The sequence below is a fragment of the Mauremys mutica genome, chromosome 4, assembly GCF_020497125.1.
Source record: "Mauremys mutica isolate MM-2020 ecotype Southern chromosome 4, ASM2049712v1, whole genome shotgun sequence".
Taxonomy (NCBI): Eukaryota; Metazoa; Chordata; order Testudines; family Geoemydidae; genus Mauremys; species Mauremys mutica.
In genome coordinates, this window is record NC_059075.1 from 134,558,250 (window position 1) to 134,577,749 (window position 19,500).

The following is a 19,500-nucleotide window of genomic DNA, read 5'->3' on the forward strand; positions in this document are numbered from 1 at the left end:
CCCATGTTTGCGCACTGGGGCTTCACAGCTTTCACTGACTTTTCTGAATGCCTCAGGGAGCCCTTTTGGAGCCTGCCTTCACGTAAAATCCCCTCAGAGACACACGTAACCTGTGGTGAGCTACTGAGGTTTGGGAGGGTGGATGGTCGCATGATGCCCGCACCATGAACTGCAGATTCTGTGTTTTTAACTCATCAAACCACAGAATCATGGATGCTTGAGGTGGATAAAACGTGTTAGATCATCCAGATTATGCCCCTGGTTCCCAGGTGGGATTGTTGTCCCCACGCATCACAAAAGCCACAACCATAAATTAAGACTAGCTGGCTCCTTTTGTTGCCAGTCTCCAAGGACTAGATGATCACAATGGCCTTAAAGTCTCTGAGTCTGAAACAGATCAGGCCATGGGATGAGCTCCCCTTTAGAGGCGGTCCCTGCGGGTCAGGGGTGAGGCACTTTGGTGGTACAGTGACGTGGACGCTATGCTGTGGACAGAGGACTCCAATCTCCAGGGCTGTGAATCCAGCACTAAATTCACTGCATTTCCGGTTTTCTCCCGGTGGGCTTTGTGCCAGAGCCCTGCAGGGCAGGTAGTACAAATCAGTGGTACAAATCAGGGGGTACGCAGAGGTCTTCCAGGGGGTACATCAGCTTATCTAGAGATTTGCCTAGTTTTACAACAGGCTACATAAAAAGCACTCGTGAAATCAGTACAAACTACAATATCATACAGACAATGAATTGTTTATACTGCTCTTATGCTATACACTGAAATGTAACTACAATATTTACATTCCAACTGATTTATTTTATATGGTAAAAATGAGGGAGTCGGCAATTTTTCAGTAATATTGTGCTGTGATTCTTGTATTTTTATGACTGGTTTTGTAAGCAAGTAGTTTTTAAGTGAGGTGAAACTTGGGGGTACTCAAGACAAGTCAGACGCCTGCTAGGGTACAGTAGTCTGGAAAGATTGCGAGCCCCTGGTAAAAATTGACTTAAAAAGGCAGAGAGGGGAGGGTGACATTGTAGCAGATGAAACACCAAGACTGGATCTGGTTCCTCGTTGTTTCCTCACTTCCTGATTGATTTTGAGTGCAATGTACTTGAGTCAAAAAGCGATCTCTAAGGCCCTAATCCTGCAAAGACATACACACGTGCTTAACTTTTTTAACAATGTGGATAGCCCCACTGAAGTCAGTGACTTAAAGTTAAGCACATGCCTAAGTCTGTGCAGGATCAGAATGTAAGGTGTCACATTGGGAACTGGTCCGTTTCCTTAAACTCTCTTAAATCTCAAGCTTGGGACTTGCCCCTGGCCCTTTGGGAAATCGACAATTCATCAGAGCTAAGAATGGTGTTTGGTTTGTGTTACCTGTGTGAACCCCTCAGGCAAATCATTGGTTGTATATTTCACATAGGTTTGTATTATTCAGATTGGTGTTATTTAACGTGTGTATCACGATACCACCCAAAAATCACAACCAAGCTGAGTCCCATTGTGCAAGGTGCTGTACAAACACACAGTGAATAGCCTTCCTTTCTATTGTCCATCCCTGTTCTCTCTCTTTCTCTTCCTCTTCTTTCTCTAAAATACAATAGTCAGCAGAGAGAGAGGTTGGCCAGTGGTTAGGGGTGTAGCGTAGGACACCTGGGCTCAATTCCCTTCTCTGCCACAGATTTCTTTTGTGACTTTGGGTTAGTCATTTAGCGTTTCTGGGCCTCATTTCCCTGCCTGTAAAATAGCTCGTCTTTTACCTCACCGGGGTGTTGTGAGGACAAATATGTTAAAGATTATGAGATATGGCCCCCATCATAAGACGCACAGCACAAGAGGCTTCTATCCTAATCAGGGCTTCTGGCTGCTGCTGTAATAATCTAGTCATTTTTCTTAGTCATTTATTACTAGGAGTGAATGGGTCCAGGCCGCAAAGATGATCTGGGTTTTACACTTCCCAAATTTCAGGGGAGTTTGGATCCGGGGATTTAGTTCTGACCCACCTCTAATATAGAGGTGCTCTTGCATCCGACGAAGTGGGTATTCACCCATGAAAGCTCATGCTCCAAAACGTCTGTTAGTCTATAAGATGCCACAGGATTCTTTGCTGCTTTTACAGATCCAGACTAACACGGCTACCCCTCTGATACTCTAATATCAAGTAGTTTAAATGATTGGCCAGTTGTCTTCCTCTGTTGGTATGATTGGACAGCATTGTAAACACAGTTAGGCAACTGTGGGAGCACTGCTCGTTATGCTGACCGGTACTGTCTCGTTGTTTCCGTAGACGCCCCGTCTGCGTGTATTCACCTGTTGTCTCTTGTCATAGATTGTCCGTCTTTGGGGCATGGACTGTCTTTTTGCTCTGTGTTTGTACAGCACCAAGTGCAGTGGGGGTTCTGGTCCATGGCTGGGGCACCTAGGGGGGCTGCAATACAAGTAATAATAAAGTTTCTGTGTTCCCATCTAGGCCTCCTGTAGGTTCAACGTGCCTGCAGCATTTTGTTCCTAAACCCAACACATACATGGGAAGTAGGCAAAGAAAAAAAAATTGGTATGAGTTTGTTTCCATAGCAACCCTCCCTCTGTTCTCCCCTGGGATGGGATCCCAAGAGCGCTCTGAAGAATAACAAACCGAGGCTAATCCCAGTGCAGGGGCTGATTGTCAGCAGAACTTCAGTGGGAGCTTGGGGTGGGTTGTGTGTGCGCTTGATGCTACTGAAAGCCAGAGCTTCCTGCGGGAAGACTCTTGGACCTGGTTCTTCCCTGTGCTGCACCTCAGGTCGCCATTTACATGAGTGCAAAGTATGTAAAATGCTACCCTGACTGCAAGGCATAGCAACTTTCTGATTCCATAGAGATTTTACACTCGGCAGAGGAGTGAACGGTGCAAGGGAGTGCAGGGGAGGGCAGAATCAGGCCCTCTCTCTTACTGTTGTGTTGTGCTTGCCTCTGCGGGCTCGCTGCTCATAACCATGCTCATACGGTAGAGGTGAAGTCTGAGCACAGGCCTGGGAGCTCGGAAAGCCGGAGTTGTAATCCCAGTTTTGGCACCGATTCCCTCTGTGACCCTGCACAAACCACATAACTTCTCCCTGCTTCTGTTTGCACACCTGTCATAGTACTCGGGTTCTGTGGTTAATGTTGGATGGCGCAGTGTGGAGGACAATCACTGTGTCCTTATTGCCAGTGTCGCTTCCTTGGAGTGATCCATGGCCTCATATACGCACACCCTGTTATTGTCCACCGAGCCGCACACAGTGCAGTATGGAGACTAGAAGTCACCACCTTTGCCTCTGAAATTAGCTCTCTAATTTCTAAGGCAAAGAAGAACCCACATGAGCCCTTGTAGCTCCTTTATATCCCGGCCAACAGAGGCCGAGACAACCACCAACTCATACACAATTCAAGGAGGACTGCCAAAATCCATCCAGTCATGGGCAGCATAACACTAACCCTCGAGCCGGCTTGGTTGTGTCCTGTCAGACCACAGAGCTGCTTGTGTCTCCCTTATTATAAATAACGGATGCTCTCATTGTAATGCCAGGAGCAGGCCTGGAGCATTCCTGGGGGTTCCCTGTCATTCCTGGCAGGAGATAGAGCAGGTTGCCGCAGGTGCCTGTCACCTTGCCTCAGACTTGCAGGCAAAGCCATCAAGTGGCATATGGGCATCCAGGGAGCCCGGTTCGGTTATGCCCCCCAAAGACCCCACGCTTGCACCGTAACAACCATGCTCAGAAAGACAGGGTGTCCCCCACTTTTGATCTCACGTGGTCCACTCTGTTCCTGGCATTTCCCAGCCCTCCAGTGGGCCCCTCCTGTGTCTTTATCCCATAAAGATCATTGTCAGCCAAAAATAAGCTAGAAACCTACTAATGTTCTTGCTTTGTAAGAGGCATTATCCATCTGTTCTGATACTGCAGATACATGGGGAAAGCCAGTAACGACTGCCCACCAAAGGAGCTGTTATAAACATTATGATCATTATGAACGTTATAATGTAGGGTACTTAGCATAGAGGCACTCCAAGAGGGCTGAGATTTTGTTGACCGATAGCATGGCTGATCACTTTGCTGTCTGTCTGTGTGGGCTATTTACAGTGGGCCAGGTTGGGACAAACCTGCATTGACTTCAGTGGGACTGCTTGGGTGAGGAATGGCTCTCCAGTGGGAGGAAAAGGTTCACAGCCTGGCCCAGGAGGATTGGGGAATGCAGCCAAGCCAGATCTGCACCTTTTTTGGTTTGAATTTGCAAAAACAGGAGCTTTTGTGAGCGAGAAAGAGTCAATACCTGTGAAATGGGTAGAATTTCAAAATGTGACATTCCACTGGGGCAAAATTTTCACAGCAAAACATCCAGGGAATGGAATCTTCCCATGTTTAGGTGAGAAACCTGCCAATTCGCTAAAATTTCATGAGAGGTGAAATTTGTGGGTTGCAACATAACCAGGATAGAAACCGTAAATATGTTTCCATGCAATTTCATGGTTTGTTTTTCATTTCTATCTATCTATCTATCTCTGATGTAATGTGTCTGTCTGTCATACCTGCAATATCTGTCTACCTACCTCCCCCCTCTCTATGTGCTTTAATCAGATCTATCAACAATTTTTGCCCCTCTTTGGGTTCCGTTATCTGTACCTTCTTTTCTCCATGGCTACTGCCCATTCCCCTTCCATGTTAGAGTCTGAGAGGAGGCTTGGCCAGGATGCCTTAATTAGTGCTAACTGATGGCAGAGTTGTCCACGTGACTTCCCCATGAGTGGTTTTGGATTGGTCCCAAGTTCCCCTTGTGCTCAGACCTCTCTGATCTTTTCTTCATGCAACCGCACCTGCAGCGACCAAAGTCCCATAGACAAGATTTGTTTTGTTGCAGTAAGGGCTGTTCTGTTCTGTTCTGTGTGGTTTTGTACCCCTCTCATCACTGAGGTATCAGAACTCCTTTCAATGGACGACTTCTTTGTTCTTTCCTCTGTCCACCTTTGACTCCCTCCACAGTCCATTTAACTGGTTTGTGACTCATCACCCGCTGCAGAGTTCCTTTGGCTTTTGTGCCTTTCTCTGCGTTCTTGCCTGTACAAAGGACTAGGAGATCCGGGGGTTGCAGGAGCTATGAATTATCACAATATCTGACTCCAGAAGCTGCCTGTCCTTTAGTTCTCAGCCTGCATCAGCAACAGGAGGATGCGCAAAGTGTGCGTGATCATGTCTCCCTCTAGTGGCTCCTTTGTGTATTACACTAATATCTCGGATCACCCCAATCTGGATCCTCTGAACTATATCAATTTGGGGCCCAAAGTCACTGGACTACGTCTCACTATTCAGCATTTGCTTCTAAGATGTTGCTTTTCCATTGGGTTGGCCTGACTTACCCCCTTTCAGAGATGCTATTGTCAGAGCAATAACAATACTTAGCACTGATATAGCCTCTTTAACTCAAGGATCTCAAGGCCCCATACAATCACTTTGTAAATAACCCTCCCACCACCCCACTGTGTTAGGTGGTCAGGTACCCATTTAACAGAGGCAGCGGGAGGTTGACTCTCCCCCAAGCTATACAGTGCATCAGTAGCAGAAGTAGAAACAGAATCCAAAAGTCCAGACTCCCAGTGCCTGTTCTCACTCCTATCCCTGCTCCCCCTCAGCTCTTCCACCCCCAAACCATGCTGATCTGTTTTATGGGGGGGGCTGTATTATGGAAACCAACCAAAAGCTGGGCCCCATTGTACCCTCTGCAGACCCATAGTAAGAGACAGTCCCTACCCCAAAGAGCTGACAGTTTAAATAAACCAGACAGAATTATTACCCCATTTTACAGAGGGGGAACTGAGGCACAGAGCGATGCAGTGACAGGATTACACAGGAGCCAGGAACTGATCCCAGTTCACTTCCCTCCCTATGCTTTGAGGTGGTGGGCAATGGGAGCCCTGCCAGCTGTATCTATCAGCCGGCCGGTGGAAGCACACAGCAGCGAGAGGAAAGGCTCCGTTCTGCAGCATCTCAGGCTCCAATGCGTCTTGCATTTGGAATGTGGGTGCTCAGCCTGAATAGAAAGCTGGCACCGCGGCGTGTCAGGGACAGTCTCAGGAAGCCGATTGCATTATTAATTTGAGGGACGGGAGCGACTGTAGAGTTGTCAACCACGGGAAGGGAAGGGCTGTTTTTCATTCTGTCACTGGCAGGTCACGTATCTTTAAATAAACAACAGAATAAATAATTTACAGGGCTTGATTGCAAGCAGATTGGCTATGAAAACATTGCAGCTAACAAATAGCGCTGTCAGCTCTAATTTCTTATGGCCCATCTAATTGTTATCTGAGGATAACAGCGTCTGAAATCTTCAATAAGGTTCATTTGTCAAGGATGCACCGGCACTGGGTGGAGGGGTGGGGGAGAAATAAATAAATAAGTCTCTGACTGCCACAATCTGCCGGAGCTGCTGGAGGGAAAGGGCGAGGGAATCCTGGGAAGGCTGAGAGGGAGCGAGGGCCGGATGGACGCCCCTCAGGGATTAATTGCCATCATGTATCTCAGACACCGTAAAGCCGCCAACCAGGGGGCAGTGATATCAGCACAGCCCTAACCATGCACAGGGTGGGGGAGGTCATGGGAAATCACTGTGGATAAATAAGGAAGACTTAAGGCTGGGTTTTTAAAAACAATCTTTTTTTTTTAATGCATTTACAATATGTGGGCACAGAGCATAATCTGCTCTGATCATGCAATTGGGATGACTACGAGCCTATCTAGACCTGGAAAGGAGGTGCTTGTCTGTCTGTCTATAGTACCTAGGTGTCTTCTGGTATCTAGGTGTCTGCCTGTCTGTCTTTAGTATTCAAGGAATTTCTCCCTCTCTCTGGTCTTGTCTAATCTGTGTATCTAAATGACCTAAACTGCACCTACAAAATGTCAGGAACCAAAATGGAGGGGGGGCTGTTTAAGATGGGTCTGAAAATGGAGCCTGTACTCTGTGATCATCCTCTCCTGACCCTGTGCCCTGCCGTCACCAGCTTTGCCTCCCAGAGGGGCTGGGGGCAGGTGATGAGGGGGATTTGCTCCTCTCCAGTGTTTTACGGGCTGGAGCACCATGAATTTTCCCATGGTGTCTCTGTCTTCTCCCCTCTTTGTTTATGAATGGTTGCACCCATTCACTGAGGATTATGGTGGCAAAATTCAAGGAGCCGGAGGGCTGCACCAGATTTGCATATCCATTTACATATATACATTTTTAATCAGTTGTAAATGTGCAGGCCCTAATATTTACTTGTGTTCGTGGCAAGCGAGTGGGAACCACCAGCAGCAACTTTGTGCTTTGAACCACCCCCAGAGTTTAGCTGGAGCAGGCAGTTGTGGGTCACACTGTAGGGCTCTCGAGGGCTGCATACGTTTACTGAGCTGCTAGCAGTTTAGGTTGCTGGGCAGCACAGGGCACATCTCTACCTGGAGATCTAACGCACTGGCCAAGCGTGTCTTTGTTCCCCACTAGTGGCCAGACCACGTAAAAGGTTTCTGAACGTGCTAAGACCACCATGCTGATAGACCTGGTTCTTTAGCTCAGGCAGCAGCCAGAGGGTTGGGGGTTTTTTGTTTGTTTGTTTTTATGTAAAGGTCCCGGGTTCAGCCTCTGTAGACGAGCCGTCAGGGGAAATGAGGCCATGTGCTGGCACCCACTCACATGCTAGCTGGAGCCTGAAATTGAGGTGATCCTGTTTATTGAGTGAGTGGGGAGCTGCACCCTGACTTTACCCTACTTGAGGTTGGTTGTCCTGGGACAGGGGAGACGAGCACTGAATCTGAGCTGCGTGGGGTGATACAAGCCCCCTGCTCTCCGTCTGCGTTTGTACCCTCCCCTCCTTCCATCTGACCAATTCCAGCACTGGCACACTCCCCCCACTGCTCGAACTCCCCTCAGCGTTAAGGCTTTGGCTTTAGACTCCCTGCCTTGGCTCTGGCCATTACTGCACAAGCCCCACCTTTGCCAGAGCTTTGAAACAGATCAGAGGGAGGGTGGGAGGCTGATGCTCAGGCTTTTGAAACTGACAAAGGAGCGGGAGGCTGGTCCGCTAGCTCTGATCTTCTTCAAAGGAAGAGTCAGCTCCAGCTGGAGATATTTCCCCTTAAAACTGTAATTGAGGGCTCGGACCGGGGGCATATTCATATGAAAGTAATCTCACTGGAGAGGAGAACTCTTCCACAGATCCTCTTCTAATTAGAATCCCTCTTGAAATACAGAGCAGGTCACACACTTCATCCTCTCTCTCTCATATCATTTACAGGACAAATAAATAGCCTCCAGTTTGTTCCATAAAGGGATCTGTTTACAGTGCCACCTACATCCCTAGCTTTTAAAGGAAGGGGTTTGAGAAAGGACCAGATCCCTGGCTGGGGTAAATAAATCAACATCACTCTGTCCAAGTCAGTACAACTCTCTTGGTTTACACCTGCTGAGGATCACGCCCAGAGTTGCAATAGTCAGAGCCAAACTCCTTCCAAGTTTGGAAGTCCAGGTTTTGGTGCCGTCTCCCATGCACTGGAGATGGATCAGAACCAAAACCATGGGTCCGAGCTATGGATCTTGACCAGGTTTGTGGGTCTGGTGCTGCTTTCACTTACACCAGTTTAACAACAGGGCAACATCATTGATTGAAGGGCATTATTCCTGCTTTACACCAGTGTCAGTCAGAGGAAAACCAGGCCCTCCATCTCCAGAATTGTCCCAATCAAAACCCTGGATCCAAACACTGCCGAACTAACAGATTGTTAGCACTGTGGGTCAGGGACCATCTCATTGTCACGTGTTTGTACGGGGCCTTGCACAAAGGGGACTTGGCCTCTAAGCAGGGCCAGCGCAACCCATTAGGCGACCTAGGCGGTCACCTAGGTTGCTAACATTTGGGGGGGGGGTGACCGCGGCTGCCGGATCTTCGGCCGCCCCGGTTGTCGTCGGTATTTCGGGGGCGGGACCTTCCGCCGCCTAGGGTGCCAGAAAAGCTGGCAGCGCTCCTGCCTCTAAGCGCTGCCATGCAACTTGGGGGTCCAGAATCCAGATCTAAATCCAAATGGTCCTAGTTTTTGTGGCTTTTAGTTTTGATCTCATGAGCAGGCGCCATCCCTGCCCTGCTCCAGATAAGGTTTGCACCTGCTGTCTAAGACCAAACTCACCCTGTTTGGCTATATTGGGAACTCAGCTTGCAATAGCAGAACCTCTCCCCGAGCATGGCAGTTCCTAGGGCTCCCTGCAGGATCTCTCTCTCTTTGTCTCTGGTTCCTTCTGACCCGAGGGCTGCTTGCCTCGTCTCTCCCCTGTGCTGATGGAGTTACAGGCTTCATCTGCCACCACGAGGCAGCAAAACTGACTCCCCAGCTGTAGGCAGGTCTCTTACTCTGCTAGCAGGGCAGCTCAACAAGCGAGTCACGCATCCCTCAGCTGGGTCTCACACCCTGCCACCCGGTCAGAGGCCTGCTTTCCAGCCGAGTTTCTCACACGCAGCTCGGACCTGGGCCCATTTGCAATACAGGTCTGGGTGCTGTCTGCAAAATTTGGATCCAGACGCACCTGGGAACTTCCCCAAAGTTCAGCTCGAAAGCTCTGATCCAGCCCCTCTCTAGTCACGATGTTCCAGACCTGGGGAAAACCCCCCTAAGCCCCACCCTGAAGATGGAAGTGAAGATGGACCCCGGGGTCAAAGCACATGGAGTTTGGTTCTTTCAAGACCAAATCCCAATGTTCAGGGTATTGCAGAAACCAAAACCGCCCCCCGAGCTTTGCCCGGCCCCAGCGATGATCCTCATAGCGTTACAGGGCTTGCTTCTCAGCTACCCCATTCCTGCTTCTGAAGTGGAGAGAGGGGAGAGCAAAAGTGGTTTTAAACCACTTTTGTGCCCCCCTATTCTGGGGCCATGTGGAGCCGTGCCCAGCTCCTGGTGTAAATCACAGCAGCCTCTGGGCCCTGAGAAGCGGAGAACGGCCAGACTGCCGGGGATTCTGGCCATGCCCCTGATCCATCCCCAATGCCTGGGCGCTGGGAGCAGGCTGGGGTAGCACCCTTACACCATCTCTATACCAGCTGGAGCGGAGCCCAAGGGTCGGGGGGGCGGTTTCTCAGGGATCCAATTTTACCTATTCAAGCCATCAGAGCAGCATTAAAGCTCCGTAGAGTAACTGAGAATCTGGCCCATGTGTTCACACTGGAACATCAAAGGGGCCAATACAGGAAGGATGGGGAGTTGGGGAGTGGGGGGGCTTTCTCTGTCCCCATGAGGTTAATCTGTTACCATAAAAGAGGCAGGTTCCCACTGGGAAATGTCTATTTAATTACGAGTGACTCACGTGAACTCTGGCGCCCTGAGACCAACCTGGGAAATCGTTTGCCTTTTCTTTGGAAATCACTCACAGTTCAATGCGTGCTACCCCCGGGGGGGGGGGGGGAGGTGGGGAGAGAGGTGAATTGCTCAGGACGAGCCTGATTGTCCAAGGGCAGCTGCTCACTCACTTCTGACTCCGGAGTCCAGTTCTGCTGCGCTTGCTGGAGTGTTGGGGGAGGGGAGGGATACGATGGAGCCAAGGATTTGCCCACTCTCCACTGCTGCCCACTCACTCCCTGCACACCTGCACAGGAGTGGGAGGAGCAGCTGTTTTCATGCCCCATCTCCGTGTGATCTGTGGTAATGCCAGTGGCTCACTCAGGAGAGTTAGGAGCTGGGTACAGCTCCCTCCCCCCTTACTCTGCCCAGCAGGCCTCACAACGAGCAGGATATTGGTTCTTCTAGTGGGTCTGCTCCAGCTTCAGTTCTCATAAGAGCCTAAATCTGAGATGAGCTTTTCTGCTCTGGCTGGTAATATTAATAATCTGATGTAGCACTTTACAGGGCTTTCGATGATATTCATACATAGGCGGTGCTACTTCTTGTTCTGTTTGTCCAGCCCCTAGCACAATGGAGTCCTGGGCAGTGCGTGGGGCTCCTAGGCGTTAGGGTAATATAAATGAGAAATAGTAATATCCATTTTTCAAAGCACCTCACTCACTTTAGCTTGTTAATAACAGGGCCCTATGGGTTAAAAGGTATTTGGGTGCATGGCCTCTTTAAATGGTTGGCTAAAGCTGCCAGCCTGGGCTCCTTTTAAAACACCCTTGTCTTGGGGGCTTGGCCTAAAACTAAGAGACTGATGTTCGCTGCAGGAGTTTGATTCCTGGACGTTGGTCATGGATCAGCACTTGGCGACCAAGCGGCTCATTGTCAGAGGTGCTGATCCTATTGGGCCTGATTCTCTGCCGCCCTCCCACCCGTGCCTCGCGGCAGTGCCGTAACAAGGGCGAGGCGCGTGAGGCACTTGCCTCAGGCGCAAAAAGCCCAGGGGCGCAGAAAGTGGTGGAGGAAAAAAAGCCGCTGGCAGGCACAGAGAGATCTATAACCGAGGTGATCTCCCGCCCCCACCCCGCGCCGCCCCCGAGTGTCCCCCAGCCCTGACTTGCTTCCCCCGCCACTTCAGCTCCGTGCAGCAACTGCTGCCATAGGGTCCTAGTGCCGCCCATCTCACTGCCAGGGCAGGCTGACTGTGAGCCTGCCCTTCCCCCTCAGACCCTTTCATTTTCCAGTGGGACCCTCCAGCAGCACAGCCCCCCCGCCACCTGCAGTCACCGTTCCTGCCCCATGCTGGGCAAGGAGGCAGCCCCATCCCTCACCCCCAGTGAGGCTACAGTCAGGGGCAACAGCAGGGGAGGAGGCGCACGCAGCGCCCCCCGGCACCCACTAAGGGGGAGGTGAGGGAGATTCCTGGACCTGAGAGGGGCCCTAGGAGCACATGCAGTGACACTGGTGGGGGTGAGTGCGCTGCTGGGGGGGGCAGGAAAGGGGGACTCCTCCCCCAGAGCTCGCTGCTGCCGGCAGGGAAAGGGCTGGAGGGAGTCCTCCTCTCTGGCCCCTGTCCCGGAGCAGCCTGCCTGCACCCCAAACTCATCCCCTGCCCCACCCCAGAGCCCACACCCCCAGTCAGAGCTTTCACCCCCCCATCGCACCCTCAACCCTCTGTCCGAGCCCTGAGCCCCTTCAGCACCCCAAACACCTCATCCCCAGTCCTAGCCAGAGCCCTCATCCCCCCACACCCTAACCCTCTGCCCGAGCCCTGAGCCCCTCCAGCACCCCAAACACCTCATCCCCAGTCCCAGACAGAGCCCTCACCCCGACTCTCACCCTGAGCCCCCGCCCACTCCAAACCCCTCAGCTGCAGCCACAGCCCTCATCCCTGCACCCTATCCCTTTGCACTCCCTCCCATCCCCAAACTCCCTCCCAGAGCCTGCACCCCAATCCCCTACTCCAGCCTAGGGCCTGCACCCCAGACCTCCTCTCTCACCCAAACTCCCTCCCAGAGCCTTGGGTGGGTGGTGGGGGGCAGAGTTTGGGTGGGGGTGGGTTTTGGGCACCACCAAAATTTCTACAAAGCTGCCACCCCTGATCCTGCCCTGCAGACCTGAACTCCCAGCATTCTCAGGACACTTGCTAATCCCTAGTGACCACTACTGATATCCAGCACCTCCCACCTCTCTTAATCATGAGTTGGCCCCCCAAAATCACAGGTTCTACCACCGCCCTTTCATTCATTCTTTGGCGGCAATTTGGCGGCAGGCCCTTCCCTCCGAGAGGGACTGAGGGACCTGCCACCAAATTGCCACTGAAGAGCCGACCCTGGGGGAGGGTGCAATTTTATATTCTTGCCTTGGGTGCAAAAATACCTAGTTACAGTTCTGCCAGCAGGGTACAGTTCTCTCGCACGTTGTGTTGCTGTACCTGACTACACAAGGAGCAGGTGGGCTGAGAAGCGGGCCCCTTGACTCCAGTCGCCATTCAAGCTCCACTCTCCTGCAACGCAGGCCATTTGCCTAAGGCACTCGCTCTTCTGGGTTTGTTGTTTTCTACACCCACACGGATGAGCTGCCCCGGTGTAAGGCGGAACCGCCGCTGGTGCCACTTACAACTTGATGTGAGGGGGTGGCAAGTTGAGCGCGGTGCAAGCCCTGAGTTGCCTGGGTGCACTGTGCCTGCATTAGGGGTTTGCATAGGTGTAACCTCATTGCCACAACTGCAGCCAGTGCACGTTTCCCTAGTCTAGCCAGACCCGAACGCCCAGAGATGGCCCGATTATCTGTAGTCAGGATTTGTTCAGGCAAGGCTTCTGAACCACCGGCTGCAGGAAGTCTGTCGCCGCTTCTGTGGGCTCCACCAGGGCTAGCATGTTTGCTGCTCACAAACCAGTGCCATGAGGATTACATACCAGCTGCCTCCTGCTGACTTGGAGCTCTGTGGCTTGAGATCCCCAGGGAGTCAGGCCATCTCCCTCTTTATCAGTGGCTAGAGTATATCTTGGGATCCCCCTTCGTCCTGTTTCCCATGAAACCTCCCTCCACTCTTCCCTTAACTCCCTCCACAATCACAGGCACCTGTTCTGGATGCTAAACTTATTCTTTCCCCATCTTCGGCAGCCCTGAGACTCCACCCTCTGCATCCTGTGTGGGGCAGGTGGAGGTAGGAGGTCTCCCCCCTGCATCTTGGGCCTTGTAGAACTGGGGCCTAATAGCCTGCTTTGCGGAGGTGCTGAACGTCTGAGACTCTCCTTGGGCCCAGCGGGAGCTGAGCACTTCTGCAATCTAGGCCGTGGCTCATTGCCTTTGCATGGAGCTGCAGAATTGACCCTGGATGCAGCTGGTTGTATCTCTGCCTGACAGTCTTCAGAGACTCATAGGTGCTGGACCTAGGGGAGTTACCGCACCCCCTGGCTTGAAGTAGCAATTACAACCCAAATACATGGTTTCCGCCTTCAGTACCCCCACTATAAAAATTGTTCCAGCACCACTGCAGAGACTGAGCCTTATTTCATATTCCCACCCAAGCTCTAGTGGCGTGAAGGTTGGTTCAAGGTTGTGGTATGGGAAGGCTTCATTAATGATACATATGTGGTTTTTCTCTCCTTCCAGCTCTGGCAACCAAACAGACTTACGTCAGCTATAGCAACCATGCAATTTAACTCCAGCTGATCATAACCACCCCGGGCTGAGTTGCTGGGGAGGAGGAGGAGAAGCCGGAGAGTTGAGTCGAATTGCTCATCGCAGGAAGTTGGGGGGTGGGGAAGTTGGATCCGATTAGAAGAGGGCATCGCGGGTGCCTAATTCTACTGGCTGGGCTGGTGGACGATGCTGCTTGGGAAGATGGCCATTAACGTCGGCAAAAAAACCAACCAACCAACCAACCAACCAACCAACCGTCAAAACACACGCCTCTTGGGAGGAGGAAGAGGAACAACCGACCAGAGTGCACGTACAGTGGGGCAGAGGTGACAGACTTTAATAAATCTCTGGGGGATTTTTTTCTGTATCTTGGAAAAATAAAATAAATTGCAGATACCTTTTCCCTTTTCCACAATTTGTGAGATCGTTTGTGGTTGTGAAGAATTTCACTTTCTCTCTCTCTCTCTTTATTTTGTTCATTTTCCATTTTTCTTTTGTTCTCTTCTTCCTCTGCCTCTCTTCACTTTTTCTCCTACCAAGTTCTATGTGTTGCAAAAAAAATTAAAGATTTAAAAAAAAAAAACAACAAAAAATTAAATAAAATCTAGACTGTGTTCAAAGTGCTGATTTCTATAGGTGGTACAATTGATGTATGTGATGACCATATGGATTGAATTATGTCTGCTTTATGTACTGACCAATCGAAAAAAAACCCAACAACTCCCCCCCCCCTAAGTTCAGTGCCTGGATGTTTATGAATTATTCGATGAAAAGTGTAGAGCATGATCATTTTTATACGAGGAACTTTCTAATAAAAGACCATGGTTTTGCACTCAGCTTTTGTCTTTTACTGGTGCATGTCGATGGCTAGCTCAAGGGAGGCTCTTTGGCTTATCAAAAAGAAGGTGAAGAGGTGACTTGATCGCAGTCAATAAGTACCTGTGTAGGGAAAAGGTTTCTTCTATCAAAGGGCTCTTTAATCTACCACACAAAAGCAGAACAAGATCCAGTGGCTGGAAGCTGAAATGAGATACATTCAGGCTAGAAATAAGATGCACATTTTTAAGGGAGGTTTATTAATAGGGCTTTTATTCTTCAGGGTTTGTTAATTTCATTGGGGGGGGGTGTTGATAACTTTGAGATTTATGAAGATGTCCAAAAATCTGGGAGGATGCAAGACTTTTTCCTTGTATATTATATACATTGCTCATTACATCAGTATATACTGTAGTGAGTGGTTGCTTTGTAATGTTCCCTTGTGTACTTTAACACAGTATAGCCTCACCCAGCACTATGTTAAAATGCCATAGGGAACCTTTAGTGCCCACCACCAATAGGGGGACACACGGATCAATTAATGCACCACGCGTCTGTGAGCTCTAGAAATCACAACCCTGTAGTCTGTGTTACAAGCCCTTAGCTACAAATAACCAGTTCTAGTGTTTATCCAATAAACATCATTTTTTTGTTTGTTTCTGTACTGGGGTTTTTTACTGGTGTTTCTCCATTAAAACTGAAAAGCCATACAGTGTACCTAGGATGCAGTGGATTCTCCAGCATGCGAAGGCGTGAAATTCAAGATCATAGGTGGGATTTTCAAACGTAGCCAAGTGATTTAGAAGCATAAATTTCAATGGCTTTTGAGGGCACCTCTACACTTTGGTCCCCAGCTCACTGAGACGTACCCACACTAGCTCTGTGCAAGCTAGCGTGCTAAAAATAGAAGGTAGCCATGGTGGTGTGAGAGGGGCTAGCCCCCCTCCCCCCCCGACTACATACCCGTCTGTGACACTCTGGGTGGACCCAGGCAGCTGCTTATGTTGCCACACAGATCAGAGCTAGCATGGGTATGGCTCCTCGAGCTGGAATTTACACCTCCAGCTTTACACTAGGGTGGTTGCAACTCCCACCCTGACTCGCTTTCTGAAAGATGTGCTCCAGTTCAACCACCCATTATCGCTCCAGGAATTTCGGGAGGAGGGTCCCTGGCCTGTGTTTTGCAGGAAGTCAGACTAGATGCTCATGAGGGTCCCTTTTGGCCTGGAAAGGAGTAAGGCGGGGGCCTTGACTGCACTAGTGGATTGAACAGGTTGCAGTTGAAGAGGCTCCATTGAAGTACAAAGCGCCTGATTCCTCTCTCATCCCAATGGATGCTGAGAGGCCAAGGATCGGTTGGGCCATGGAGACAGAGCCAGCCTCTCAGGTGCCGGCTCTAGGGTCGGGCGAGCAGTGTGGTTGCCTGGGGTACCAACTTCCAGCAGGTGTCACATCCCAGGGCTTTTTTATTTTTCGGCTCTGCTCTGATTGGATGTTTGGGGGGGTTCCTTCCTCGGCGGCTGCAGCAAAATGGCTAGAGCCGCTCCTGTCCTCTCACCCCACGTGGGATTCCCTCAGAGCGGAGATGAGGCGTGCTGTCAAAGCAGAGCGGGAGCAGCTTGCCCTGACGCTGCCTGCTCTGTAGCCAGACAAGGCGTCCGGCCTGCAAGGCTGTCAACCGGCCCCAGCACTGGGATTAAAACGGCTCCTAATGGCCTCTTTTGCTGGAGCCCTGCGGGCAGGAGGTGCACAGGGAAATGGTGCCAGAAGAGATGAAGGAAGCGCTTGATGTGTCTGACATGGCTCAGTCAGCTAATCAGTGATGGCTGGTTAGCAATGAAAGGCAAGATTCTAAACACCAGGTTTAGAAAAAAATCACTCTGCACTTGTAAAGCTGACTGCAGTGACCCAAGAGCGTGAGGCCCAACCTCAGGGCAGACTGTTAAGAAGCCAGGCACAACCCCCAAATTGGCTCTGAGGTCTATACTTAGATTTCACCAACCAGTTATCAGGTGTAAACCCCTTGGGCACTGTAACAGCCTTAACATGGAGTGTCACAATCCCCATGGAGTACTCCGATCTCACGCGCCACCCAGGTGAGCCCACCTGTGTGATAGCTGATCCCATATGCCAAAAATCACAGCAATATTAAGGTTACTCCCAGTGCCAAAGGACCAGTCACTTAGCCCAGGTCAGTTGCTCCTTAGATCTTACACCAAAGACAACACCCATAGTCAATTTAATAAACTATCTAAAGATATGTTAAGTAGGAAAAGGAAATGAGAGTTACTTACAAGGTTACAGCAGGTAAACATTGCCACACAAACGAGTTACACTCAAGTTTAAAAAAACCCAAAAACTTGCTTCTAATGGGGCTTTAGAGCTATCCCAGGCTGAGCACTGGGGATCCCTTGCTTATGCCTAGTAAACCTGGCCCCCCCAGACTCCAAGCAGCACAGAGACCCAGTTCCTTCTTGCTAGGGATTTTTATCCCCCTCCTCCCTTGTGCTCTGAACAGCAAACTCAACTGATGGAAGGAATCCACTTGCATGACTCCTCTTCATTGGGGGAGGGGGAACCACAAAGTTCTTTTGTCCTCTTTAACATCCCATGATAATCTGTCTGGTGTCAATGAACCTTTTCCATTGGGCAGGATGTAACACCTTCTGTTGGAGACCAGCACATCACATTAGCTAATGGCACCCTCCTGTCTGGTGATTTACCCAATCACAGAGACTCATAAGACACTTGTTCAAATATTACCTTACAATGTGAGAGACAACTGCTATAAATGAGCTTAATGCATGCAGCAGTTCATAAGCATTCAATAAAGTGTAAAGACTAAACACATTCTAATTGTAACACCTTGGTTAACAATACACACAGATGAGCCGGACCAACTACAGCTAGGTTTTGATCAGCGTACAATTGAACCATGCAGACACTGGCATGAGCTGGCACCTGGTCTTTTAGGGTCACAGAGCTCATGAACCCTGAGAGCCGAGTAGCACTGATTGTGGGCAGGAGCCGCCTGGGCCGCTTCAGATGGACTTTGCCCCGTCCTGAAGCACTTCCTACGTGTCCAGCCCTGAGTCCCTGGACATGAATCTGCTCCCCCCACCCCAGCCTGCCCTGGGGGAGTTGACCTTATAGGGCTTTGGGTGTTGGCTGTACTTGGTATGACTAGCCCCATCCACGAGTATTTATTATTTATCGGTGTGGTGCACACAGGAGTCCCAGTCATGGCCCAGGACCCCCACTGTGCCTGGTACTGTACAAATACAGAACCAAAAGATGGTTCCCCACCCCAAAGAACATGCCACCTCACTAACCCTCTACACCACATGCGCGTCACGGCTGTTACATACCGTTAAAGGGCCATTTGTCATTTATTGGCCCTTTCGAAACTATTGACAAAGGCAACACTATAAAGCGAGACCCAGTGGCTAAGAGGGACTTGTTGACATGACCAGGTCACAGGGAGCAAATTGTTTGTGCCACCCATTCAGTGGGTCCAGAGCCCTTCAGGGTCTGTTTGCACTGCAAGGAAAAACCCACCGCTCTGAGGCCCAGAGCCAGGGGCAATTGACTCGTGTAGGGCTCAAACTAGCAGTGCAAATGTGTAGCCTTGAACCCCAGCGCTGAGACCTTTGCTAAGTTTCAGCGCCCAAGCTCTAGCTCAAGCCCAAACAGCTACAATGCAGGTTTTTGCTTTGCTGCCCTAGTCTCATGAGCCTGAGTCAATTGACCCTGGTGGCAAGACTTGGCACCACAGGGTTTGCTTTGCAGCCTCACCAGCTTCTTGGAGAGTGGTGTGGGCTAGTGGATCAGGCTCTAGACCTTGTGTTAGGAGTTATGGGTCCTAGGCTTTGCAATGTCATGCATTAGCTGGGTCTTCAGCAAGTGGCCTAATTTCTGTAGGCCTCTGTTTTCGCCCCCATTGATTGTCTATTTAGACTATAAGCTCTTAGGGGCAGAGAGTGTCTCTCACTAGGTGTATATACAGTAGCTAGCACAGAGGGATGCTAATTTGGCCAGATGAGGATGGTTCACAAATAATTCAGGATTGCAGCGAAGGGCTCCTTTTTGTGGCTAGTTTTATTCACACTTAATCAATCAGTCAGCTGTCAAATGAATTAGTTCAGCCCTGCAACTGAACCTGCCCACAACCTCACGCCCCTTGCGAACCAACGCTGGCCTCTCAAGGGAACGGCTATGCCGGCGTAGAGGACAGCACGAGGAAGCCTAGGTCCACGTGGCCCTTAAAGAAGCTCAGAAGTTGCTGCCATTGATTTCTCGGGATCCCTTCTCCCTTGGGGTGTCAGCGCCAGCTGGCAATTAATTAAAGACTAAACATTGCAAAGTGTTTGGGGGTGACTCTGCTCCTTGTGGCTCACATTCCTTGTCAGGCACGCTAGCTGAAAGCAGTAGATCAGCAGAGGTGAAAGGGGACAGTGAGGTGGAGAAACAGATGCGTGGAGGGAGAAAACCAGGAAAGGAGAGGGCTTTGCTCATATGACCACCACAGTTACGCCTAGAACCTATCAAGAGGCGAGCACTTTATGCTAGCATAGATTCCTCTTGGCTGGGCCTGCAGCCTCTCTTTGCTGCTGCTTTATGACCTGGGCCTGTTTTCCCTTCCTTCCCCAACATTCACATTGTCCTCAGTCCCAGGCTGGCCAGGGA

The 19,500-nt window shown here is 50.4% G+C and overlaps 1 protein-coding gene across 8 annotated transcripts in view; it reads left to right on the forward strand.

Moving 5' to 3' along the window:
- The window catches only part of GRM4 (glutamate metabotropic receptor 4), a 266,208-nt gene extending 251,466 nt beyond the window's left edge, over positions 1-14,742 (forward strand). For all 8 annotated transcript variants that reach the window (XM_045017079.1, XM_045017085.1, XM_045017082.1 and 5 more), the window contains one exon: positions 13,969-14,742. In XM_045017079.1, the coding sequence (XP_044873014.1) occupies positions 13,969-14,018 (50 nt within the window). In that variant the 3' untranslated portion in view covers positions 14,019-14,742. The remainder of the gene's footprint in view (positions 1-13,968) is intronic.
- The last annotated feature ends 4,758 nt before the right edge of the window (positions 14,743-19,500 follow it).